The sequence below is a fragment of the Cetorhinus maximus genome, chromosome 17 (genome assembly GCF_964194155.1).
Source record: "Cetorhinus maximus chromosome 17, sCetMax3.hap1.1, whole genome shotgun sequence".
Lineage (NCBI taxonomy): Eukaryota > Metazoa > Chordata > Chondrichthyes > Lamniformes > Cetorhinidae > Cetorhinus > Cetorhinus maximus.
The window spans coordinates 31,563,678-31,590,003 of NC_135895.1; the positions used below are offsets into that span (position 1 = coordinate 31,563,678).

The window sequence follows — 26,326 nt, forward strand, 5'->3', positions numbered from 1 at the left end:
TTTCTGTGGTTGCTGTGTGATTCGAATGAGTCATGCTGGTACAGAATGGTTAAAGTGCAGAAGGAGGCCGTTCAGCCCATCGTGCCTGAACTGGCTCTCCGAGTGAGCAGTTCACCAGGTGCCATTCTCCTGTCTTCTCACTGTAATCCTGCACATTCTTCCTTTTCAGGTAACAGTCTTAATTCCCCATTTAATGCTTCAATTGAACCTGCCTCCATCGCACTCTCAGGCAGTGTGTTCTGGACTTTCACCACTCACTGCCAGCTCCTCCAAATCATTGCACATTGCTATGATAGTCTGCTGTGCCATTCAATTGTGTACGTTGGGGGCCAGATTCCACAGTCTGTGGTGCAGCAAAAAAACAACTGGGCTTGAATTTGGCTTCAGTTTCTATCCAGTGTCTGTGCAGAAAGTCAATGGGATAGCCTCTTTATGTGGTTAGGCTGAATAGATGATTTCAAATTCTCCAGTTGCCATGGTGTGATTTGATTTGATGCGTTTTCTGGATGGTTCCTCCAGGCTTGTGGATGATTAGTTCAGCAATATAACTATATGCTAAAAGACCCATAATCCTATAGCCATTAATGATGCTGACCAATCTGTTCAAATGCTCATTTAACTTTGTTCCTAAGTTCCACTTCTTCCCATCTAACCTGCTCTGAATCCTGTTTCTAGTCACATAATGCTCACCTTGATTCAGAGATACTCTTAAATGTCACACACGTATCTGCTATCGCCTTCACAGTGACACTGCTGGAATGGTGTTCGGAATAAGTCCTGCCTTGTGATCGGTAAGTATTCTGATCCGTAGTGAAAAGTGGATGTGAGATTCGATTGCCTGGGATCATTTTTGTTTTAGTGCCACGTAGGAACAATTATACAACAAATTTATATACTCATGTAAACCTGATGGAGAAACTAGCCTGCAAGCATCGACTTATTGTGACTATTTAAACTGTAAGGAGTCTGCATACCAAGTGCAAAGTATGATGCACTTTGGCCAGAAAAATTATAATTCATGACCAGCTCCCCCCATTACATTCAATTTTTTACTTTTAAAGGTTCTACTGTATCTGAACTCTGTTAAACTATTCTAAAGTGTTGCAATCTGATCCTGAATGATATGTAGGCAGCGTATTTTAAATTTTTTGCATTTCACTGCCACTAGAGATCACTTTAGCTTTAGAATACATTTAGGTTGATATCTTGAGTTGAATCACGTTTATTACATTGGTAAGGGGAATTTGAAAGAAACTTACAACAGAACAGTGGCCTTTTTTTACTTTGTTACTACGATAGGCATTGAATTTTTTTGTTTTATCTCGCTTTGTTCCCCCCTCAAAGCAAAGGCTCTATTTTTATTCTAGGCCATGTTCAAAAACCTTTGCACTTCAAGAATGTTCATGGGTCAAAGATTTGTGACTTATTTTAAAGGCAAACTGTTTAGTTAACCATGCTAATTGGCTGAAACATCCTATTATCTGAATGGAATTTTTTTTATTCTTTGCATTCGGTGGGCAATTGGGAGATATTAATAAACCCAACCAAAAAACAATTAATGTGGAATGCTATTAACTAGTTCTGAGCCAGTCTTCTACCATGCTAGCTGTAACAACTGTTTTAAAGCATAAAAACAAAATGGGAGACAATTGAGATGATGGTGCCAATACCTCCTTTTATAAGACAGAATTAGGTGACAATATTTTCCATTTTAATTAACTTACCAATTATTTGTTAATGTCTAAAAGATGTTCATTGACCAGTTTGTTAGTAGGGGAGAAAACATGAATGATGCTGAAAGCAAGTCTGAATATGTATACAACTGCCCACAACCACTGGCAGTTTGATGCAATGTTTTCTATGAAGTTTGGAACCTTTTGAGGCAAACTAATTAACAATGGGAAACTTGCTGAATGTTGTCGACATCTTTTTTCTTTTAGTTGGGTCGTCATGGCTACAGCATTCAGTGATGATGGTTCTAAGGCAATTCAGCGGTCCACAGATGTTCTTGAAAAGACCAACAGAACCAGCTTTAGGGAGATTGATGTTGTGTATGAAATTGAGAAGACCTGCAGCTTCATCACAGATCATGGCTTCAAAAAGGTTTGTATCCCTTGGCACTGTCCATAATTTCATTCCCTCTTTTTGTGGGGAGGCTTTAAATCTGACACCCCTAGAAGCAGGGTCTAAGAGCAGGAGCTGATTGTAGGCACAGATATGTAACCTCCTGTGATCCATTGTAAGGGAAGGAAGATAGATCAGAAAGCAATCAACTTGTTCTTCAGATTGGTGTGCACTACCTAATGGCTGTTACGTAACAGGTGTTTGCTGATGTCTGGGAGCAGGCTGAAAATATTTCAATCCCCACAGGTGGCGCTTCAGTTTCCTGATGAACTTCTCACAGATGCTCCTGCCATTGTATCAAAACTGGAGAAAAACACCACAGCCAAGCTTTTCATATTGGGTGACACATCATATGGCAGGTATGAATGAATTTGATGTTGGCTGCTTACTACAAGTTGTTTCTGAACAATGAGCATTAAGCTTCACTGGAGTTGGTATCTTAACTGGGTTTCTTTCTGTGAGGGATAAATTGTGCACCTGTCGTGAATGCTGCATTTGTAAGAATAAAATATTTAACTGGTCTATTGGATTGAAACCTTCATTGTAATTTGGCTAAATGCAAAAGTCTCTACAGTGCAAAATTCACTTTTATTGTAGCAGGTGATGTATCAGACCAAGATTGCTATAGTATATTCTGCTGCTGGTGGTACTCTTAGAAATTAGGTAGTATGAATAGCTGGACATACTGATCTTTCATCTTTTTAGAAGGTTGGGTTGAATCTAGCCTGGACTGAGTAATATGGAAAGTGGTAGCGGACACCTTTTCTAACTTAATGGTTTGAGTCATAATTAAGATAATGGACACTATTCATGCGGTTTCTATTTGGGCAAATGCCAGCAGCCAAATATTATAAAGCAAAAAATGGTGGCAGTGTTGCATTTTAATCTTAATGTTTCACAGAGCAATAGGACATGGGTTCTTGCCTATAATTCTCCATACATAAATATGCAATATCTACTATGCTGGTTGGAGAAGTGGAATATAGAAGTTAGAGGCATTCCAAAAAGAAAGAAGAATTAAAAAGTGAGTTACCTGAAGCTTCTAGTAGTCGAGGAATAGTGTGTACCTTGAGAAAATCTGAAAAAGCGGAGAATCTATCACATTTTATCTTTTGTCCTTCCATGGCCAACCGGAATTCAAAATTAGAATTATTTTTAATGACAGATATTAAGACTGAGCACTTATGCATCACAAATTTGGATTGCACTTTGTGTCAAAATACAATATCTTTGTCTTTTGGAATGTGGGGAATACTGGCAAGGCAGTATTTATTGTCCCTTCCTAGTTAATCCAAGGGCATTAAGGGTCAATCACTTAATGTGGAGTTGAATTTGTGCATTGACTGAACTGGACGTGGTTGGCAAGTTCTGTACCCTGAAGGACATCAATTAAGTTTTCACAACGCTGCAACAGTTTTCATGGCCACCATAGTTGACAAATTACCAGATTTGTTGAATCACAATTTTCCATGGTGGGATTTCAACTAGTGACTTTTCAGTTACTGGTCCGATACCATAATCACTAAGCTACTGTACCTGCAAATAAATTTTCTTCGTGGTGTGCAGTTCATATTCACAGACATATTCCAAAATTTCCCTGAAAATCTCTTGTCTATTGTGTAGCTGCTGTGTAGATGAAGTTGCTGCTGAGCACCTTGAAGCTGACAGTATAGTACATTATGGAAGAGCATGCCTCAGTCCTTCCAGAAGACTCCCGGTTATGTATGTGTTTGGACAGCAACCAGTGGATGTGCATCAGTGTGCTGCCTCCTTCCGAGTCCTGTATCCAGACAAGTATACCCATGTTATAATCCTATGTGATGTCATCTACTCGTATGTACTTGGTAAGAGCTTTTCCTCTTTATTCCCTCATTTTATGCTGTACACTTTTTTCTCTCACGCTATACAATTAGAAAAGGGACTTTAAGTGAGAACCATTGTTCTGGACTTGGTTGCAAATCCCAGTCTTTGGGATTGTCAGGATTGAATCCCCTGTGCTGACTGGAAGTTATGAGCTGTCCAGGAAGAAATTCATAATTGAGGACAGTCCTGTGAGAATTTTTTAAAAAATGATTACTGTAGGAACTGAAATGGCTTTTGCAGTGTGATTGCTTTAAAAAGATGGATTGTACTTTTATTTTCTCCCCCTTCCCCTTGTTTTTACACGTGGTGGGATGCAAGGACTTATAGGCCTTTAGTTCCCAACCCCTTTGCGTCTCAATGCTTCAAAGGATATTTCAAACAACCCAGTTTGTCCTATTTACCAACAGATCAGCAGGAGTAATTAAGATGGAGAATTGATAAAACTAGGTAGGATGTAGCTGCATGGGAGCACTGCCTTCACGACCCTAATCCCACTGGATCTGTACAAGTGCATGATATAATTTCTACCTCTTGCTTTATATAACTATCCATTACGACGTCCTTTTTAAGGCATTTGTTTGGTCTTTTTTCAGAAGAACTACAGCAACTTCTTCACCCAGAGTATGAAAACCTTGTTGTTTCAATGATTTGCAGTGGCCAAAATGAAGCAACTGATCCATGCGGAACTGATGATTTTCACAGTGGAGGTGATGTTGATTCCTGTTCTACCTTCAGATCCTGCAGCAATGTATGCAATCATCAAGTTATTTCTAAGTTTGGCCGACACTTCACCATCAGTGCCAATAGCGATGTGAAAGACTACGGCATATTCTACGTTGGACAGGAGAGCCTGACATTGACTAACTTTATGATGACATGGAATCAATGTTCCTTTTGCTCCTTTGATCCAGTGAAAGGGGTCGGGAGACGGGAAACACTGAATGTTAACAGGGCTTTAATGAAGCGATACTACATGATTGAAAGAGCCAAGGATGCTCACGTTGTAGGAATTTTAGTGGGGACTCTTGGTGTCGCTGACTATCTTTCTACTATTGGACATCTTAAATCAATTGTCAAGCAGGCTGGCAAGAAAAGCTACACCTTTGTAATGGGTAAACTGAATGCTGCCAAGTTAGCTAATTTCATGGAGGTGGATATATATGTACTTGTAGCCTGTCCAGAAAACTCTCTGCTGGATTCCAGTGAGTTTTATAGGCCAGTTATAACACCATTCGAGATGGAGGTTGCTTGCAATCAAGCAAGGGAATGGACCGGAGAGTACATTACTGACTTCAGGGACCTGCTTCCAGGTGCGTTTGGATGCATGTGAACATTGGTGAAGTGTGAGTGTATAATTGGAACTTGGCTACGTCAATATCTTTTAATTGAAAGTGACATGATTTTATCCCCTCATTTCCTCTCTCCTTTATCCTCAGTTCTCCCCTTGCCAGGACCCACAGTGAATTTTGCATTTGTAATCCAACTATCAAATCTTGCATGTAGGCTAGGTTGCAATTAACTAACATAACCCTCCTTATATATCACAATGTTCTCCTGTTCTCCTTCACAGGTGCTTGCTGCCATGTTGAATTTCCAGATGAGGCCTTCAATGGTGAGGAGACTGATGTCTCTCTCGTAACTGGAGCCCTGCGCGCAACACACTTACTAAAGTCGGAGTGGCAGAACAAAGCATCAAGCACATCTCTGATCCACAGGAATGATGCTTTAGCAATCACCCAGTCACACTCAGCAGGTATAAATCCTAATACTTAAATTTTAAAGATTGAATATCAAGGTGGGGCATGAATAGACAAAGGTATCTTGTCTTATCCCTTTTTATTATGGAGTGGCATCTGGCAGTTATGTAGCTTGTGGGGAAACCCACACGCAGGCTACACTGTTCAGCAACCCAAAACCGTTTGTTCTGTGTAGTGCTCTGGCCACTTAACCATCTTATTTGCTCAACTTTGGACTGGCCTATACCTATTACATTTTTTTATTCATTCATGGGACAGGGGCATCACTGGCTAGGCCAGAATTTATTGCCCATCCCTAATTGCCCTTGAGATGGTGGTGGTGAGTTGCCTTCTTGAACCGCTGAGGTCCATGTGATGTAGGTACACTCACAGTGCGGTTAGGGAGGGAGTTCAAGGATTTCAGCGACGGTGAAGAAACGGCGATTTATTTCCAAGTCAGGATGGTGAGGAGGGGAACTTGCAGGTGGCGCTGTTCCCATGAATCTGCTGCCCTTGCCCTTCCAGATGGTAGTGGTCGGGGTTTGGAAGGTGCTGTCTGAGGAGCCTTGGTGAATTCCTGCAGTGTATCTTGCAGATGGTACACCCTGCTGTTACTGTGCGTTGGTGATGGAGGGAGTGAATGTTTGTGGGTGGGGTGCCAGTCACACAGGTTGCTTTATCCTGGACGGTGTCAAGCTTCTTGAGTGTTTTTGGAGATGCACTCATGCAGGCAATTGGAGAGTATTCCATCACACCCATGACCTGTGCCAAGTAGATGGTGGATAGGCTTTGGGGAGTCAGGAGGTGAGTTACTCACCGCAGAATTTCAAGCCTCTGACTTGTTCTTGTAGCCACAGTATTTATATGGCTAGTCCAGTTCAGTTTCTGGTCAGTGATAACCCCAGGATGTTGATAACCAGGGATTCAGCGATGGTAATGCCATTGAATGTCAAGGAGCAATGGTTAGATTCTCTCTTGTTGGAGGTGGAGATATCTTTTGTGCTGATGTGATAGGTACCCCTAACATTGAGGTTGCCTCCTCCAGTGAGTTGTTTAATTGTCCTCCACCATTCACAACTGGATCTGGCAGGACTGCAGAGCTTAGATTTGATCCATTGGTTGTGGAATTGCTTAGCTCTGACTATCGCTTGCTGCTTATGCTGTTTGGCATGCAAGTAGTCTTGAATTGTAGCTTCACCAGGTTGTCACCTCATTTTTAAGTATGCCTGGTTCTGCTCCTGGCATGCCCTCCTACCCCCTTCATTGAGCCAAGGTTGATCCCTTGGCTGGCTGGTAATGGTAGAGTGGGGGATATGCCGGGCCATGAGGTTACAGATTGTGGTTGAGCGTAATTAAACTAAGGAAAGGTAAGAATTCTAGTTTTTATTTAAAGTACATAAATAATTTAACTTTTTTTTTTACTGTATTTAACTTAAAGTAAGGGTTCCTCTTTTTCAACTAGAGGCATGGTAGGGCAGCTCAGTCCTGTGTTATGTACCGCCTGCAACATGTGCAAAATCCTAGACGTTCCTTGCGCTCTGACCGACCACGTGTGCAGGAAGTGCCACCAGCTGCAGCTACCTGAGCTCCGAGTTTCAGAGCTTGAACAGCAGCTGGAGGCACTGAGATGCATCTGCGAGGCTGAGAGTTTCATGGGTAGCATGTTTTTAGATGTGGTCACCCCACAGCTTACGGAAGTGCTGACAGAGAGAGAATGGGTGACCATCAGTCAGAAGAAAGGTGTCAGGCAGGTAGTCAGGAAATCCCCAAGGTACTCTCACTCAAACCGTTTTTCTGTGTTGGAAAAGGGTGAGAGTGACGGTTCATATGGGGAGTGCAGCCACAATCATGGCACTGTGAGTGGCTCAGCTGCATGGTGGGGGGGGGGAGGGGAGGAAAAAGAGGAGAAGAGCAATAGTGGTAGGAGACTCAATAGGAAGGGGAACAGACAGATGTTTCTGCGGCTGTAGACGTGACTCCAGGATGGTACGTTGCCTCTGGATGTCACTGAACTGCTGCAGGGCATTCTAAACGGGGAGGGCAAACAGACAGAGATCAAGGTAGACATTGGTACCAATGACATAGGTAGAAAGAGGGATGAGGCCTTGCAAGCAGAAGTTAGGGAGCTAGGATCAGATTAAAAAACAGGACCTGTAATCTCTGAATTACTCCCGGTGCAACACGCTAGTGAGTATAGTATAGGAGGTTAGTCCAGATGTATGCGTGACTGGAGAGATGGTGCAGGAGGGAGGGCTTTAGTTTTCTGGGACATTGCGACCGTTTCTGGGGGCGGTGGGACCTGAACCGGAATGGGACCAATATCCTTGTAGGGAGGTTTGCTAGTGCTGTTGGGGAGGGTTTAAACTAACTTGGCAGGGGGATGGGATCCTGAGAGGAGGTTCAGCAAGGGGAGATGCACAGCCAAAATTAGAAGAGAGTGCAAGTGGGTCTGGAAGGCATAGAAATTATAGGTCAGTTAAGGACAGTCAGCATGGTTTTGTTAAGGGGAGGTAATGCCTAACCAATTTGATTGAATTTTTCGAAGTGACCAGGTGTGTAGATGAGGGCAATGCATTTGACGTAGCCTACTTTGACTTCAGCAAGGCTTTTGATGAGGTCCCACATGGAGCCCATGGGATCCAAGTCAATTTGGCAAATTGGATCCAGAATTGGCTGAGTGGCAGGAAGCAGAGGGTGATGGCCAAGGGGTGTTTTTGTGACTGGATGTCTGTGTCCACAGGGCTCGGTGTTGGGTCCCTTGCTGTTTGTGGTATATATAAACAATTTAGACTTGAATGTAGGAGGGTTGATCAGTAAGTTTGCGGATGACATGAAAATTGGTGGGGTGGTAAATAGTGAGGAGGATAGCCTTAGATTACAGGAGGATATAGAAGGGCTGATCAGTGGCAAATGGAATTTAATCCGGATAAGTGTGAGGTGATGCATTTGGACAGGACAAACAAGGCATGGGAATACACGATGAATGGTAGGACCCTGGAAAGTACTGAGGATCAGAGGGACCTTGGTGTGCACGTCCACTGGGTCCCTCAAGGTAGCAGGACAAGTAGATAAGATGGTTAAGAAGGCATATGGGATACTTGCCTTTATTAGCCGAGGTACAGAATATAAGAGCAGGGAGGTTAGGCTGGAACTGTATAAAACACTGGTTAGACCACAGCTAGAGTATTGTGTGCAGTTCTGGAATCCGCATTATAGGAAGGATGTGATTGCACTGGAGAGAGTGCAGAGGAGATTTACCAGGATGTTGCCTGGGCTGGAGATTTTTAGTTATGGGGAGAGATTGGATAGACTGGAGTTATTTTCTCTGGAGCAGAGGAGATTGAGGGGGGACAGGATTGAGGTGTATAAAATTATGAGGGGCATAGATAGGGTAGACAGGAAGGAACTTTTCCTCTTGGTGGAGGGATCAATAACCAGGGGCATAGATTTCAGGTAAGGGGCAGGAGGTTCAGAGGGAATGTGAGGAAGAATTTTTTCACCCAGAGGGTGGTGGGAATCTGGAACTCACTGCCTGAAAGGGTGATAGAGGCAGAAACCCTCATAACATTTAAGAATGTTTAGGAATCCAACATTTGGATGTGACCTTGCGATGCAATGGCATACAAAGCTATGGGCCTAGCGCTGGAAAATGGGATTAGAATAGTTAGGTACTTGTTTGACCGGTGCAGACTCGAAGGGCCTTTTCCTGTGCTGTTGACCTCTATGATTCTAATTCTGCTGCTGGCCTACAGCACCTCACGTTTGCCCAAAAATCTTGAGTTGCTAGATCTGTTTGACATCTATCCCATTTAGCTTGGTGGTAGTGCCACACAACAATGGAGAGTATCCTCAATATGAAGTCAGGGTTCCACCTCCACAAGGACTGTGCAGTAGTAACTCCTACTGATGCTGTCATGGACAGTTGCATCTGCGGTTGGCAGATTGGCGAGGATGAGGTCAAGTATGTTTTTCCCTCCTGTTGGTTCCCTCACCATCTGCCACAGAATCAGTGAAGCAACTATGCCCATTAGGACCTGGCCAGCTCAGTCTGTGGTGGTGCTACTGAGCCACTCTTGCTTATGGACATTGAAGTCCCCCACCCAGAGTACATTCTGCACCCTTGCCATGCTTGGTGCTTTCTCCAAGAGCTGTTCAACATGGAGGAGTATTGATTCATCAGCAGAAGGTGATGGGGGTGATGCGGGCAGTACGTAGTAATCAGTGAGAGGTTTCCTTGTCCGTGTTTATCCTGATGCCATGAGACTTCATGTGGTCCGGAGTCGATGTTGAGGACTCCTGGGGCAACTCCTTTCCAACTGAAACGTTATCTGTAAGTTTTGATTCCATGAGTATGACTATGTCAGGCTGTTGCTAGACTAGTCCGTGAGACAGCTCTCCCAATTTTGGCACAAGCCCCCAGTTCTTTGTAAGGAATGCTTTGCAGGGTCGACAGGAGTTTGCTGTTGTCATTTCCAGTGCCTAGGCCAATGCCAGGTGTTCTGTCCTGTTTCATTCCTTATTGTTGACTTTTTAGTAGTTTGATACCATTGAGTGGCTTGCGAGGCCATTTCAGATGGCATTTAAGAGTCAACTATATTGCTGTGGATCTGGAGTCACATGTAGGCCAGACCAGGTAGGGACAGCAGATTTCCTTCCATAAAGGGCATTAGTGAACCAGATGGGTTTTTACGATAATTGCAATGATTTCATGGTCATCCTTAGATTTTTTAATTCCAGATTTTTGTTGAATTCAAATTCCACCATCTGCTGTGGTGGGATTCAAACCCAGGTCCCTAGAGCATTGCCCTGCGTCTCTGAATTACTAGTCCAGTAGCAATACGACTACACCACCATCTTCTCCCAAATTGAGAGGGAACTATGGTACCACTAAAATGATTGTGAAGCTACTTCAGGGCATTATGGGAGAAGAGCTGTTTGGAGCAGATATTAATTATGTTTGGCCATCATTGACTCCCATTCAATGATTCCACTCGTGAAAAAGTAAATATAGAAGCTTGTTTAGCTATTTAACATCTCCAAGTTTGGGAACCTGACAAAGAAAGTCTGCTTCATCTGTTAAAATTTAAAACCAATGTTTGCAGTGCGAATTTGAAATAGGATTGTGTTCTTTTGGCTTTTATTTGCTACTCCAAATGATGTGCTACAGTGAAAGTAAGTCACTGCATCAAGTAAAGCATTAAAAAAAGTACTGTAATGTACTGTGGGGGTCTCAATACCCTGGAATAGAGTAATAGAAAAAGCCGGCTTGTCCATCTTTTATTTGATCTGTTCTGGGGAAATAAAGATAATCAACAGCATGTTTGGTTCACAAGTATTATGGAAAAGGAATGTTGTCTGTTAATGAGTATAAGTATTCACTAGTTTATTTATTCTAAGTTGCAACCATCTTCCAATATCTAATCAATACTCCCAAGTCAGGAATAACACAAATTTACCTATTCCAATAATGTATCTAGATTTCAGACCTCAAAGGCATAATCCCACTTAAACTGGTAATTGCACTTATATTACATTATAAATTCTACAAAAGCTATGTATGTAGCTTTTCTCATGGAAATACTCATTGCAGAATTTTGAGCAATGTTTTGTTATGAACTGATGTCCATTAGGAACTGGATTGAAGTGGGATAAATGGTCTTTGCATTGATTGCAGTTGGCAAAGAGAAGAGAAACTCATGCTTTGAGTCTAGCCAGAGTTGAATGTTGGGTTCCAGTGCTGAAAGGATAGTCACCACCTCCACCCACCCTCCTCTCCCTCCCCTCATCCCGTCACCCATTATGCATTTCATAATCTTCTATTTTGTAAAATAAAATGTTTTCTGCTTGTGCTTTTTTAAGAAAACTATACTGTGCAGCGAAATTTTGATCCTAATTATAACCCAATTTACAAGAAGTAGTTTCCATGAAGATACTGAAAACTGTGACACTTTGATTTCACTGCCATTTCACAAATTTTGTTATTGAAATGATAGTTGGGTGTTAAAATCAGTGACTTGTATTTAAATGGCTTATCTTTTTGTATTTCCTGTAGAAAATATGAAGTTACAAGACCAAGCTATAGCCAAACCATAAAAACATACACAGTTTAAAGAAAGTCAGTGAGATCAAAATTTCAGACAGATTAATTTAAATGATTTGATCATGCTGTAGATCAGAATTGGCATAGCAATAAGTTGTAGATTTCTAATTGCTTGCTTATTGGGGGTATACCTTCCAGTTACAAAAGCACATATGCATTTTGCCACTTAGTGCGTATAATTTCCCTCTCTCTGAAAGTCCTTGGCATTTGTTATGGTTCATTAAGTTAGAGGCAGTCTCTAGTATCTATCCCAAGTATATATCACATTCACAATTTGAGCTGTTCCTCAAGTTTGAACCATAGAAAAGTTATGGTGCAGAAAGAGGCCATTCAGCCCATCATATCTGCACCAGCCAAAAAGAGAAAAAAGAAACTAGCCGCTCATTTTACTAATTTTTTTAATGAGTTGAGCGTTTCAACCTCAACCACCAACATAGGCACTGAATTCCAGATGCCCACCACCCTCTGGGTAAAAAAGGTTTTCTTCATGTCCCCTCTAATCCTTCTATCAATCACTTTAAATCTATGCCCCTGGTAATTGAGCCCTCAACTAGGGAAACCAAGTCTTTCCTGTCTATCCTATCTAGGCCCTTCATAATTTTGTACACCTCAATTAGGTCACCCCTTAGCCACCTCTGTTCTAAGGAAAACAACCCTAGCCTATCCAATCTCTCTTCATAGCTGCAATTTTCAAGCCCTGGCAACATTCTTGTGAATCTCCTCTGCACTCTCCAGAGCAGTTATGTCCTTCCTGTAATGTTGTGGAGCAAGTGGCCACATCTTCCCTGGCTTATCCATTGGATGTGTCCAGATATTACATGGAAGGTTGAACCTGGGACTTCACTCAGGTCAATTACCAGGTTGCAATTGGTGATGTTTGCAGTCAACCAGGAGCTAGGGCTGTTGTGAGTTTGTAGAGTGTAGTGTGTTCCACTAGGGGCTATGGGATTTTAGACCTGTATGTGGGTTTTTTTGAGGTCATATGTCAGCGGGTCAAAATGAGAGTGAATGTCATACAGAACTGGCGAGTACCACCTGGGACAGCAGAGCCAACACACTACACGCTGCTTCATTCACCCTGGTCAACCAACAACAGAGTCCAGCTGTTCAACCTGGCTCAGAGCTGCCACATAATTGTGGTAGATATCCACCTCTGGGAAATTGAGGATTGTTTCTGAAATGTTGAAACCAACACTGCTTGAGTGGGTTCCTGTATTAGCACACGTTAAACCTCCTGATGTCTGCAGGGAAAATGTCCTCCTCAAAGAACACCACCAACTGACAGCTAGTGTAGCACTTCCCCTGACACAGGACCTCTAATCCAATTGACTAATATTCATATATAAGCCAGCCAATGAATGTCAGCAAGCTATTTATGACAACGTGGTGATAGTTAAGATAACTGCACTCTCACAGTCAAGGAGGTAACACCGACATAAAAGCTCTCTTCTTCGGCTGCAATTCCTATGTTTCAATGCCTGCAATACCTAGAACGTGCCTCTTTCCAACAGAACTTGCTTAATGCCAGTTATATAGTCCAGGCTAATTGTGATCCATCTACAGCCCTGACTCAGCACACAAGAGGTTTAAATCTTGGAGCTTCCAAGTCTGTTTGATCTAGTATAGTGTGCATTTATCAACTGAACTATCAAGGTAATTCTATTTAATCATCTATTCTGAACAGTTTTGAACTTTGAGGAAATAGAATAACATATTATATTGGAATTTACTACTTGTCATCTGAGTAGCTAAAATAATCATTGCCCCAGCTATTGTCCATACATACTCCTTCATTAGATTAGAGTGTATAGCTCAGCCCATGCATAGGTGGTTCTAATTGTAATCTGCCTGAACTGCTGGATTTGATTCATCCCTTAATCATCATCTGGGTATTTATTTGTGTATGTGTACACACATTCTATAAATGTGAATCCTTCTATTAGACAATCTCATATTCATTATGCTCTCTTCTTCCTCAATCTATAGCACTGACATGAAAATTATTTATTTTACAGCCTCGTTCTTAGCAACTAGGAGCTGGCAGGGACTGGAGCAGAAACTAGGGAAGACTTCTGTGTCAAAAGCAGTGGAAGGGCGAAAGGGCATTGCGATTGCCTATGAGGGAGAGGACACAAGTTGAAGGAACTGGGATTGGGAAGTTATCAATTGTGTAAGTTTTGGGCTGAAATTGAAGCTAAAGGATAACAGATGAACTGACGAGATTTATTAAAGATGTTTTTTTTAAAAACTGTCTTATGACTTTCCTTTAAATATCTTCATAAATGTCCTGCTAATTCTAAACTCCACATTTGAATTTTCTGTGCATAGCAAATTCCTCTTGCTGGCTGTCTGATAGCTTGAGTGTTGCTGGGCAGTATGTTCCCTTGTGATTGAGTCAGCTCATGGACCATGAGAAAGTTCAGCATTTTCTGAATCCTGAGGTGTTCTGCTGTCTTGCAAGAAATTGTTATTTGTATTATTCATAGCAATTACTCAAGCTAAGCATTTGAAGATGATATAGCTGAGCAAGGAATTCATTAATGTTCCACTTAACATGGACAAAAATGTGCAACTATTGTATAATTCAAGCTGTTATTGCTGTGTCATTCATCAAAAGGAAAGGTTGGATGAGGGTACAATTGTGTGAAGACCAACCATGCTGGGTCTCATGATGGAAAGAAGAGCTTTGATTTCTAATTACTTCATAAACTACTTTCTGATCTGCACTATTGTCAGATATATAGAAATAATGACAGCAAATTGGGCTTGTGTAGTATTCTCGATACAGAAAAATGTCCAAGGTGCTTTAAAGGACAAAAAGAGCAAACGTTGAAGTATTTAATATTTGGAAAAATATTTTGAGGGTAGGGAAAGTTTTGGAAGCCTTTTAAAGTGGGGGAGTTGAGAAGTGTAGACCCAAGATGCCTAATGGCCGCACCACTAGATTGAATAAAGGGAGCGAGATTGCACAGGAGGCTGGAGGCAAAGGAAAATAGATGTGGAGAAGATGTGAGGTGCGGCAATGGAGTTGTTTGTAGACAAGGATTTTAAATTCAATCCATAGGAACAAGGGGAGCCAGTGGAGGTCAGCAAAGGGATGATGGGCAGGGTAGGTTGTGGTTGATTTAAAGTTTTGAAGTTCATAGATATAGGCATTAAGAGCCTGACAAGGAAGGTATTGGAGAAATTGAACCTAGAGGTAGTTAAGGATTCTGGTGACAGTGGAGATTAGTTGCCTCACCTCTCCAACGTATGTGTGGAGATGAAAGTTCATGGTCTTGTTAGGATATGGGTTTGAAACTTAGCAAAGTGAAAGCCATCCGATGGGCTGAACTAGTCAACTCACAACCTGTGAGCAGCAAAGGAAGGTTTTAAAAATTCTTTTCATGGGATGTGAGTGTTGCTGACAAGGCCAGAATTTGTTGCCCATCCCTAATTGCCCTTGAGAACCTGGTGGTGAGCTGCCACCTTGAACTGCTGCAATCCATCTGGTGTAAATACACCCAGAGTGCTGTTGGGGAGTTCCAGCTTTTTTGATCTAGCAACCATGAAGGAATGGCTAAATGGTTTCAAGTCAGGATAGCATGTGCCTTGGAGGGGAACTTGCAGGTCATGGTGTTCCCATGTGTCTGCTACCCTTGTCCTACGTGGTGGAGGTCTTTGGTTTGGAAGGTGCTGTTGAAGGAGACTTTTCAAGATGCTGGATTACATCTTGTATATTGTACACGCTACTGCCACTGTACACTGGTGTTGGAGACAGTGAATGTCTAAGGTGATGGATGAGATGTCAATTAAGCAGGCTGCTTTGTCCTGGACGGTGTCAAGCATCGAGTGTTGTTGGAGCTGCACTCACCCAGGCAAGTGGAGAGTATTCCATCACATTCCTGACTTGTGCCTTGTAGATGGTGGACTGGTTTTTGACTTTACAGCAAAAGTGTGCAGTTTTGGCAGGAGCTGAAAATTAACTTTTTGATCTTCCCAATATGCAGTTGTAGGTTTACACATGACTTAATGACTGCATGGAGATGGTTGTGTGGTTGAAGAAACGGCAGGATCAAAGCAGAGTTAAGATCCCTTCAGGTTGCAAACAGAGTTGCAACTGAGGGTGAACAAAACAAGTCAACACTAATTGATTACTTCCTATAAATATTGCTGTCAAGATTTTTCCAAACAGGAGCAGTTCTACAATTAAACATTTTTCTAGCACTTGCATGTACATCTAAAGGGATCTCTACCCAGCCTGCTGCTGGCACCTGACTGCATTTTCCTGGGGTGCAGAGACAGGCACCTAGTTTAGGGTGGGTTTAGAGGGGGAAATCTGCCTCTGGCTAGTGAAATCATATTACAATTCAAAGGCTCCGGCTGCTGATAGGACTAAACGCAGCAATTTAATTTGAAAGTGAAGGTGATAGCTAGTGCGAGAACTCTTGACAGCTCCAATGGCAGGAGAGCAACACCGGGGATAGTTGCATTAACCCATTGCTAATCCCACTGTCTCATTTTGCTAAAGTTTGCATTTACAGAGCGCTTTTCATGACCACCGAATGTCTCAGCACTTTAATGAATGCTAGTCATCGTTGCCAGAAAATGAGACAAAGTTAAAGGTCAAGAGATTTGTTTAAAAAATCGTGTTTCTTTTTTTTTTAAAAACAGCCAATATAGATTGACAGTCTGTTTTAAATAAGCCACTATTGAAGTTTAAAATCTCCAACAGGTCTGCGCTCTCTTTACAATATATTAAAGCATCTGAAAATACTTTTCACAAGCTTACCTGTTATCTGGATATGATCTAGCCCCCCATTCTCTTAGAGGCCAATGAGCCTTGCCATAAAAAGGCACCATGCAGAACTCTGGCATCGAAGCTGTTGGATACTCGGCGAGGAGAGGAATCATCATCATAATACAGAAAATGCTGGAAAAACCCAGCAGGTCTGACAGCATCTAACAATGAGGTTGAGTGTCTTGGGCTACAGGAAGATATAGATGGGATGGTCAAATGGGCAGATAAGTGGCAGATGGAATTTAACCCTGAAAAGTGTGAGGTGATACGCTTTGGAAGGAGTAATTTGACAAGGAAGTATTCAACGAATGGCATAACACTAGGAAGTTCTGAGGAACAAAGGGGCCTTGGCGTGTGTGTCCATAGATCTCTGAAGGCGGAGGGGCATGTTAGTGGGGTGGTGAAAAAGTCATATGGGACACTTGCCTTTATCAATCGAGGCGTAGATTACAAAAGTAGGGAGATCATGTTGGAGTTGTATAGAACCTTGGTGAGGCCACAGCTGGAGTACTGTGTGCAGTTCTGGTCGCTACAATATAGGAAGGATTGCACTGGAGGGGGTGCAAAGGAGATTCACCAGGATGTTCCCTGGGATGAAACGTTTAAGTTATGAAGAGAGGTTGGATAGACTTGTGTTGTTTAAGTTGGAGCAGAGAAGACTGAGGGGCAACCTGATCAAGATGTACAAGATTATGAGGGGTATGGACAAGGTGGATAGGGAGCAGCTGTTCCCCTTAGTTGAAGGGTCAGTCACAAGGGGATACAAGTTCAAGGTGAGGGGCAGGAGGTTTAGGGGGGATGTGAGGAAAAACTCCTTTACCCAGCGGGTGGTGACAGCCTGGAATGCGCTGCCTGGGAGGGTGGTGGACATGGGTTGCCTCACATCCTTTTAAAAAGTACCTGGATGAGCACTTGGCACATCATAACATTCAAGGCTATGGGCCAAGTGCTGGTAAATGGGATTAGGTAGGTAGGTCAGGTGTTTCTCACGTGTTGGTACAGACTTGGTGAGCCAAAGGGCCTCTTCTGCACTCTGTGATTCTGTGATCTGTGGAGAGAGGAACAGAGTTAATGTTTAGAGTCCGTATGACTCTTCAGAGCTTTTCTCTCCACAGATGCGATTAGACTTGCTGAGCTTTTCCAGCGTTTTCTGTTTCTGTTTAAGATTTCCAGCATCTGCAGTATTTTGTTTTTATCTGCTGAGTTCTAGCACTGTTTTTATTCCAGATTTCCAGCATCCACAGCATTTTGCTTGTATCAATACATTTGTATTAGTCTGTTAGATCGATGTATTTCATTTTTGTTTAAATAAATTGGGCTGTAACTTAATTTTTTAATGTATCTGATAACTAATGTAAGTACTCAATGTTATTTATAAATACATTTCTGTATATCTTGTGTATTTGATTTCTTTTAGGTTTGGGATGTTTATCAATGTATTTATGTGTTTCTCTCAATTGTAAGTGTAATTCTATGATCGTTATCAATCTTTGTATTTTTGTATTATCTTTGCATTTATTTAAGTGTATCCATTTTGTTTTTGGATGTATTTTCTTGTTTCTCTTATTTCAAATTCTTGCTCGCTCCTGTCAGACAACAGCAACAACATCTGCACACTTTCATTGCTGGTTGCTTGCAGATGGCAGGGGTGGTTGAATTGCAGGCAGAAGGAGAATCACTGGCACTGAGTCTAACCAGCAGCCTATGGGTGCCACCCGTGGGTCCTAGTACCGTCATGGACACAGAGCCATCTGAACACCTCGAGCCAGGGTGGTGATGGTGGTCAGGCACGCTTCCAGTTGATCCTGCAGTCGGCTTTACAAAGGCCATGTGCAGGCAGTCTGATACAACGTGCTAGTATGGTATGTTCCCAGATTTCAGAGCCGCCTAATGAGTACAGAAGCAAGGCTTAATTTTACTTCAAAATAGCGTTCCCTGCGCTAAATTCATTTGAGTTAGCATACCTGCAGTGCTGGACTAAAAAGGAGAGATTGCTGCATTCCTATACCTGAAGATATGATCGCAATAGAATTCTTGCAAAAACCTGGGTGAAATTGAAATTGTGGAATGCTGAGAGTCCTGACCTCAGACGTTGATTACCTGTAAAAGCCTCCCATTATTGCTCATTCACATCTTCTGATTAACGAATGACAGTGCACCCTCTTAAAGTGCCTTATCTGCTTTCTTCCCTTTTTTCCCTCCTATTGAATCATGTAGTCTTTTACCATTTAAAAGAGATATTCATATAAATGAGATATTCATAGACAATGCAAATGATCTGTGCAAGCTATGCGGTATAGGTACAAATATATTAAAAGGGGGCTACCCTTTTAAAAATAAAAGTTATAAACAATTATGATTCGATTCAACATTCATTTGGGGTCACTTTTCAGTATTTATCAGTTGCCACAAATTCTAGTGAAGGACTTGATACAAATATGTAGAATGGTTCAAAGGTGGCTTCATTAATCATAAACATCAATAAAGGAAAAGACAGGAGAGATTGCACTATTACAGCGTAAAAAAGAAATTCATATGAATTGTGCAGCTGGTAATACACTGAGTAAAAAAATTGTCTTGGAAACACACACACTGCTGGACTACTGGATTTTCATGGAAATACTTGCAGTTAGAAAATAATGAATCTGACCATTAATGCCCTTCACCGCTTGTAATACTGGGATTTCAGAAAGCGGGCTTGCCAACATTGAACATCGATATTAGTTTTAACCCTTCCCCTTTCTTAAGAAAAGCTTTTGATTGCCGGGGAACTCAGTGGGACTGTTGCAAGCCTATCAGCCCTGTGACCTGAGTTCCAATTCAGCTTAAAGTGACAGGATGACAGTTTGTTTTCTGTTGGCTGTAAGGCTATATGAAAAATACACTTCAATAGTCAATCCAGTTGCAAACAAGCATGGAACTACAACAAAAAACAACACCCAGAAAAGGCCTGATGATTGGTGTAGAAAATGCAAGAAGTGCCATGCTGGTGCTGTAGATGGTGCTTTTTTAGGGTGAGGGCTACTTCTGGCTTGAGAGTGCATGAACCTGAACATTGTGTGTGTTCCCAACTCAGACATCCATCAGCTGAAGAGCCAAAGAGGTTTAAAAAAATCACTGGAGAAATTTACTTATCTCTCTTGCCTATGATGACAACAATGGCAACACTTCATTACTGATTTGTGTTTACTGCTCAAAAGTATTACATTTATTTTATAGACCTTAGAAAGGCTGGCTGATAAAGTTAGAACATGCTCCTTTCATTCTGGGTTCAAAGTGCAAATCAATGTCAAAGTGACTGGCTCCAAATTTCATTCTTTGTTGGGAATTTGACAAAACATCTAGAAAACAGGGTGGGACAAAATACGCTGACAGCACACTTGACTGGAAGTTCCAGCCTTTTGTGTGGGAAGAAATCTGAGGACACTCTTAAGGCCAATAATACTAAAGGACAGGGTTGAGATTGGGGAGTCCCAATGCTGGAAAAGCTGTTTTTTTGGCCCTGAGGGAATCCGGTGTACCTGGGGGCTTACTGGGGGCCTCTGGAAGGGTACAAGTGAACTCCACTAGGGGTTTCAGGCCAGGGAAGACCAAAACAGAAGAGATCTTAGAAAGAAAAGTTTGTGTTGGTTCCATTACAGATAGGGCTAAGAGGAATCTCCAATTGGGATGTCTAAGCCCACCTCTCCCACTGGTGGTAGAAGTCAGAATTCCTAGCAGTAATGGGCTGCCAGGCACTGGAGATATGTCAGCCTCATGTAAATTAGATCCTGGAAAGTCTAGCAGGGTCAGCATTGCAAGTCATCAGCATGTATGATCCTGTCATAATGTTCAGAGCCATAGATAAAAAAGCTCTCTCCCTGTTGCTTCTGTGGGTCCCAGCAGTACACATTTCAGCATCCTCAAGCCAGGTTTGTGTACATCCCTCAAACTGACCAACATTTGATTCTAACTAGCATGAAGTTAGCAATCTTAATCAGATTGCTGATGGGGTAAGCAGAAATATTAGATTGGTTATTATGACACAGCAACTTTTAAAGGCTGAGTTATTTAAAACCCAGAGAGAAACTTTAAACAACTGTCGTTACCTATATTTTCAAGTCCTATGTTCTGAGTTGGAGCCCTAAATTCAGGAATAAGACCACCAGTTCTAGGGAGGTTTTTATATCAAACTAAATGAGACTTTATTAATTTACAACAAGGTATTAAACACATACATATGGCTACAAATTACTACTATCATAATTTTTTAACAAATTCTCAAATTAATCTTCACTAAGGCAACAACAACCCATGGACTCCAAGCAGACACCAGGCAAAGCATTTTCACCTTACAAATTCAAAATGAGGCTCCTTTCAATTTGGTTCCTTTGCAGACAGTTGTAGGCTTACAGCTGCTTTGATGTTATATGCCTCTGCCTTTCACACACCAACTCCCCTCAAGTTATACCCAGCCTGTCCTTTGAATACAAATTCTCATTGTTTCACGAGGCCCTTTGAACTCCAGTTCTTCTAACAATAAAACCCCTTTCATAGTACCAATTTTATTAGTAATATAAACATTGCTTGGTGACTCCTAGCTAGATGCAAGATTTCGCTCCCCTTCTTGAATGCTCTATTCAACAATATGCAAACGGACTCTTTACCTCTCTGTTTACATCTCAAAACTACTATACATCAAAGCATCCAGACTAGCTGGCTTTAATCCAATTAACACACACACAGACTAAACTATTTAAAAAAAATAATTTCCAATAATATACATTAATAGCTCCATGACACTGGTGCAGTATAAGTGGTAGCCTGAGACTAGGTAAAAGTTGAGTAGGAGGAGCACAACATTTACAGAACAAGAGAAAACCTTTAAATATTTTCTAAACTTTGTTGCTGCAAAATTTTAATTCAAAAATTTGTTGACCATTGTTGTGAAAAATGGGATGACTGGGGTTATTTTAAAAAGAAATACAAAACAAAATAATTCTTGATTGTAAAGTTGTGTTATTGGTAATATCTGCAAAAGCCTAACTGAAGGTGCCTGATGCTGTGCATCAGCAGCTGTCACTTATTGAGACATTTCCAATTTGTTTCTCTACAGCACTAAAGTAAAGATAATAGTCTTCCCTCAGGCCGCCACATTTAATTTGTCATCTTGTCCATCTATCATGTGGTAACAGCAGTGGTGATGGTGCTGGTATTATTGGCCCAGTGGGATAGCTTTCCAGATATTTTGCTCAAGAAACTAGGTTGATTTTCACACACAGGAAGACTTCAGCCTCGTTTTGAAGAGGTGAAAAAATGAGCTTGAATACAAATTTGACAGGTAGCATAAAAGTAAAAGGAATTATAATGAGAGTTGTTAAATTACACCCCATAACTGCCTATTACTACTGCACGCCAAAAGTAGAAACATGTTGTTTGACTTTGTGAGTTACGTTGGCTTATTTTAAAAAAATTAATTTAGGGGATGTGGGCGTCGCTGGCTAGGCCAGCATTTATTGCTCATCCCTAATTGTCCTTGAGAAGGTGGTGGTGAGCTGCCTTCTTGAACCGCTGTAGTCCTGAGATGTAGGCATACCCAGAGTGCTGTTAGAGAGGGAGTTCCAAGATTTTAACCCAGTGACATTGAAGGAACAACGATATGTTTCCAAATCAGGGTGGTGTGTGGCTTTGAGGGGAACTTCCAGGTGGTGGTGTTCCCAAGTATCTGCTGCCTTTGTCCTTATAGATAGTAGCGGTCGTGGGTTTGGAAGGTGCTGCCTAAGGAGCTTTGATGAGTTTCTGCAGTGTATCTTGTAAATGGTACACACTGCTGACACTGTACGTCGGTGGTGGAGGGAGTGAATGTTTGTGGATGGGATGCTAATCAAGTGAGCTGCTTTGTCCTAGATGGTGTCAAGCTTCTTGAGTGTTGTTGTAGCTGCACTCATCCAGGCAAGTGCAGAGTATTCCATCACACTCCTTCCTCACTTGTGCCTTGTAGATGGTGGACAGGCTTTGGGGAGTCAGGAGGTGAGTTACCCACCACAGGATTCCTAGCCTCTGACCTGCTCTTGTAGCCACAGTATTTATACGGCTAGTCCAGTTCAGTTTCTGATATGTGTATGTCTTAATGTCATCTTAATGTATATGTCTTAATGTCATCTCTTGTAAATATAAGGGGCAGTTTTATATCATGTCCGACGCTCAATTTCACAACTTTGGGAGAAGCTTTTCTCCTGGTAAACTTCACATAAAGTGGATATATATCAACTGAATAGGTGAGGCCTGCTTTGAATTAATTCTGAAAGGGACTTATTCAGTTAATATTGAAGTGTAGTTCATTGGCTGTGAAAGAAAGACTTTCTTTTATGTCGCGCTCTGGACCTCTGGTCATATCAAAGTGGTTTACTGCCTGTAGAGTAAAGGGTTAATGGTTATGTTAATGAGACAATGATGTGAATGATGATGTAAGCATGACATCAGGGTTAGGTGGCCAAGAGGTTCTAAGAGAGCAAGACACAGAATAGACTGGGTCCATAGAACCATGTACTTAACATGCAGTCTTGTAAATAGTGTAAATAAATAGTTCTAAGGAAACCTATAAACTGATTATCTTCATTCACTCATAGAGTAAGTGAAAACTCATTGAAACATGGTGGTAGTGCTCAAGGCTGCAGTTTAAGAAACTAAGGTCACAGATTGGTAACCCATGCATGAAGACCTTGGAACAGCTTGACTTTCAATGAAGAAGAACAAAACTGAAATGTACATTGGTAGGAGACACACGCAATGTTGACAGCCATTGAACAGCCACTACCCCTTCCACAGCCTTCCAACACATCGCGGGTCCACAGTAAGGACAATGATGGGAGTTCTTGAGGAAACAGTTTGAATGGCATCGAATAGCTTTGGGTTTACAAGAAAAGTAAAAAAAAAAACACCAGGTCTGTACCCTTATATATGTAATTGGGGCCATAGTTGATGATGTCTTGATGACAAGGAGTTGAGGAGATTTCAGCATCCATCAAGGAGGTTATGATAATTACTTAAGCCGTAAGAAGAATCTAATCATTGAAAGGGCGAGTTTCAACCAAACGAGCCAAAGGCTGGGTGAGTCCATTGATTCCTTTATCAATGACTTATATTGACTGGACAACAGTTGTAGCTACTGAGTTTTAAAGCATGAGCTAATTTGTGACTGCATTGTAGTCAGCGTGGTCAACAATGCGCTGTCGGACCTTCTGCAAACCAAAGAGGATTTAATGTTAGAGAAGACCGAACAGTTTGCAAGGCAGGGGGAGCTGCGACAGCACAATTGGGATGGACTTCAGGGAGATGTGGAGGCTTGGGAGAGTTCAATCCTGTATGTAGGCTCAAAGGTGGGAGACCCATCCACCGAAAATTCAGCAAAAAAGCCCACCAAAACTGCTAAAAGGACCACCTATTTTAAAATGATCCAGATGTGGCGCCAAAAGACAACACCACCATGGAGAATGTCCAGCAGGGGGAGCCAAATGCTTTCTCTGTGGCGAGGCCGGACATTTTAAATGCTTCTCCAAATCTAAAGCACAATTGAAGGGAAGAGAGTGGGAACAAGCTTCTCGTCATTCTAACGTTCAGCAGATTGGAAATAAGAATATTCAGGATGAAGATTTCTTGGGGGAAATAAGAGGTCCAAATAAACAGTTCTGGTCTGTAGGGTTTGATGTCAAAGGTTACAGAACAGAATTTAAACTGGACGCAGGAGCTGGGGTCACAGTCTTAGACAAATTGGACTGGCTTAACAATGTTGAGATCCAGCCATTAAATATAAAGTTACAGGAGCCAGGATTCACAAACCTCAAAGTGAAGGGCCAGATCACTACAACCCTTAAATATAAAGACAAAGAAATTAGTGAAACTCTACGTCCTACAGAATCAGCAATTTTCTCTGCTCAGCAGGGCAGCTTGTTCAGCAATGTGGTTGACTCTTTAATGCCCTCTGAACAAGGGCAATTAGGGGTGGGCAATAAATGCTGGCCCAGCCAGTGACACCCACATCCCATAAACAAATTTAAAAAAACTTGGTCTTCTACAAAGTGTCAATAAGGTAACACAAGATGAGAGCGGAGCCATATTTAGGAATGAATTTCCTAGGCTGTCCTGGGCACTGGGAAAGCTCAAAAGTGAGTATCACATCACTGTACTCCCAGATGCCGAACCCATCTGCTTATTTACCACCCACCCCACCAAACCCGCCAACCCCCCATGAGTGTATCACACCTTCTGATCAGAAAAGTCAAAGAGCAAATTGATAAGATGCTGCATCAGGGAGTTATCTCTCCTGTTACAGTGCTTACAAAATGGTGCTCAGATCAAGTGATAGTCCCAGTCACTAGCCCTGAGCAACAGAGTACGGGCCAGGGAAAAGTCAGACAACTGCCAACAGTCTCTTGAGAACTACAGTCAACCAAGCTACAGAACTTGACACTCTGAGGTGAGAGCATATTCTTCATCAGTAACAGGTACCTTACTGGCCTCTGCACACAAACTCCAGATCAGACAAGGCTAGCTGAAGGACACAGAATGCAGTCAGGTCAGAACATACTGCCAAGCTGGGTTGGCCTGAATATGTCCCAATCAATCCGCTGTAAAGACAATGCCATGAACAACAAACACATCTGACAATTGTTGACGACCTTCTAGTCTTCAATGACAGGCGAGTAATCCCGAGAGCAATGCACAAAGACGTTCTCTAAAAACTCCATGGTGGTCATTTGGGTGTTACCAAATGCAGAGCAAGGGCACAACAATCAGTATTGAGGGAATTTTGAAACCTATTGAAGCATTTATTTTGATGTGCCATCAACAGCCAAGAACCAACAGAACCATGACGACAATCAACATTTCCATCCAGACCTTGGCAAAGGCTAGGAACTTCAGAAGGAAAATCTACCTTATAGTCATTGACTATTAATTTCACCAGTTGGAAATCAGCAGGCTCCACAACCACAGAAGCTGTGGTAAAAGCTTTGAAACATATCTACTCTACCCATGACATTCCAGGGGACATGGTCTCGGACAATGGCCCACAGTTCATGAATAAACATTTCTGACAATTCGCAGAGGAATATGGATTCCATCATGTGACCAGTTAGCCACACCACCTACAGGTGAATGGAGGAGCAGAGAGAGAGGTAAAAACCATCAAAATGTTGATGAAAAAGAACAATGACCGAGAGCTAGCCTTACTCAATTACAGGGTGATGCCATTAAGGAATGGCTTTTCACCAGCCGAATTGCTGATGAGGAGAAGGCTAAAGACTCAACTTCTTTCATTGCAATATCAACTCAGACCCAACATCACCTTACAAGACCATGACTGAGCAAACACACAAAGAGAAACAATCCAACTGCTATAATTGCTGGCATGGCGCAAGGACAATACCCATATTAGAACCTGGGCAAAAGGTCTGGATCAGAGACTGTCAGGCGGAAGATACAGTCATAGCCAAACCCAGCAGCCGCAATCGTACTTTGTAAAAACACCACCCAGGGTTCTCTGAAAGAATAGAAAGGGCCTGATACACCTAGAAACTGCAAGGAGACAATCATTCCAGTATTATGATGAGACTGATGAGATAGACTCTACTGCAAATCCCCACATAAATGACGCTCAAGTCCAGGAACCAGGCACAGACCAGCACCCTCAACCGGGAATACTCAAGGCGAGATCAGGGAGTGTTGTCAAAGCACCAGGCAGGT

The 26,326-nt window shown here is 42.0% G+C and overlaps 1 protein-coding gene across 2 annotated transcripts; it reads left to right on the forward strand.

Moving 5' to 3' along the window:
* Nucleotides 1-513: 513 nt before the first annotated feature.
* dph2 (diphthamide biosynthesis 2) lies at nt 514-14,071 on the forward strand. Of its 2 annotated transcripts, XM_078560937.1 has the most exons (7): nt 514-791; nt 1,941-2,103; nt 2,371-2,483; nt 3,748-3,968; nt 4,581-5,297; nt 5,558-5,740; nt 13,839-14,071. In XM_078560937.1, the coding sequence occupies exons 2-7, from the start codon at nt 1,951-1,953 to the stop codon at nt 13,961-13,963; spliced, it is 1,512 nt and encodes a 503-aa protein (XP_078417063.1). In that variant the 5' UTR covers nt 514-791; nt 1,941-1,950; the 3' UTR covers nt 13,964-14,071. The 2 variants fall into 2 exon arrangements, with proteins under 2 accessions (XP_078417063.1, XP_078417062.1); XM_078560936.1 differs by lacking the exon at nt 514-791 and having other exon boundaries at nt 1,930-2,103.
* The last annotated feature ends 12,255 nt before the right edge of the window (nt 14,072-26,326 follow it).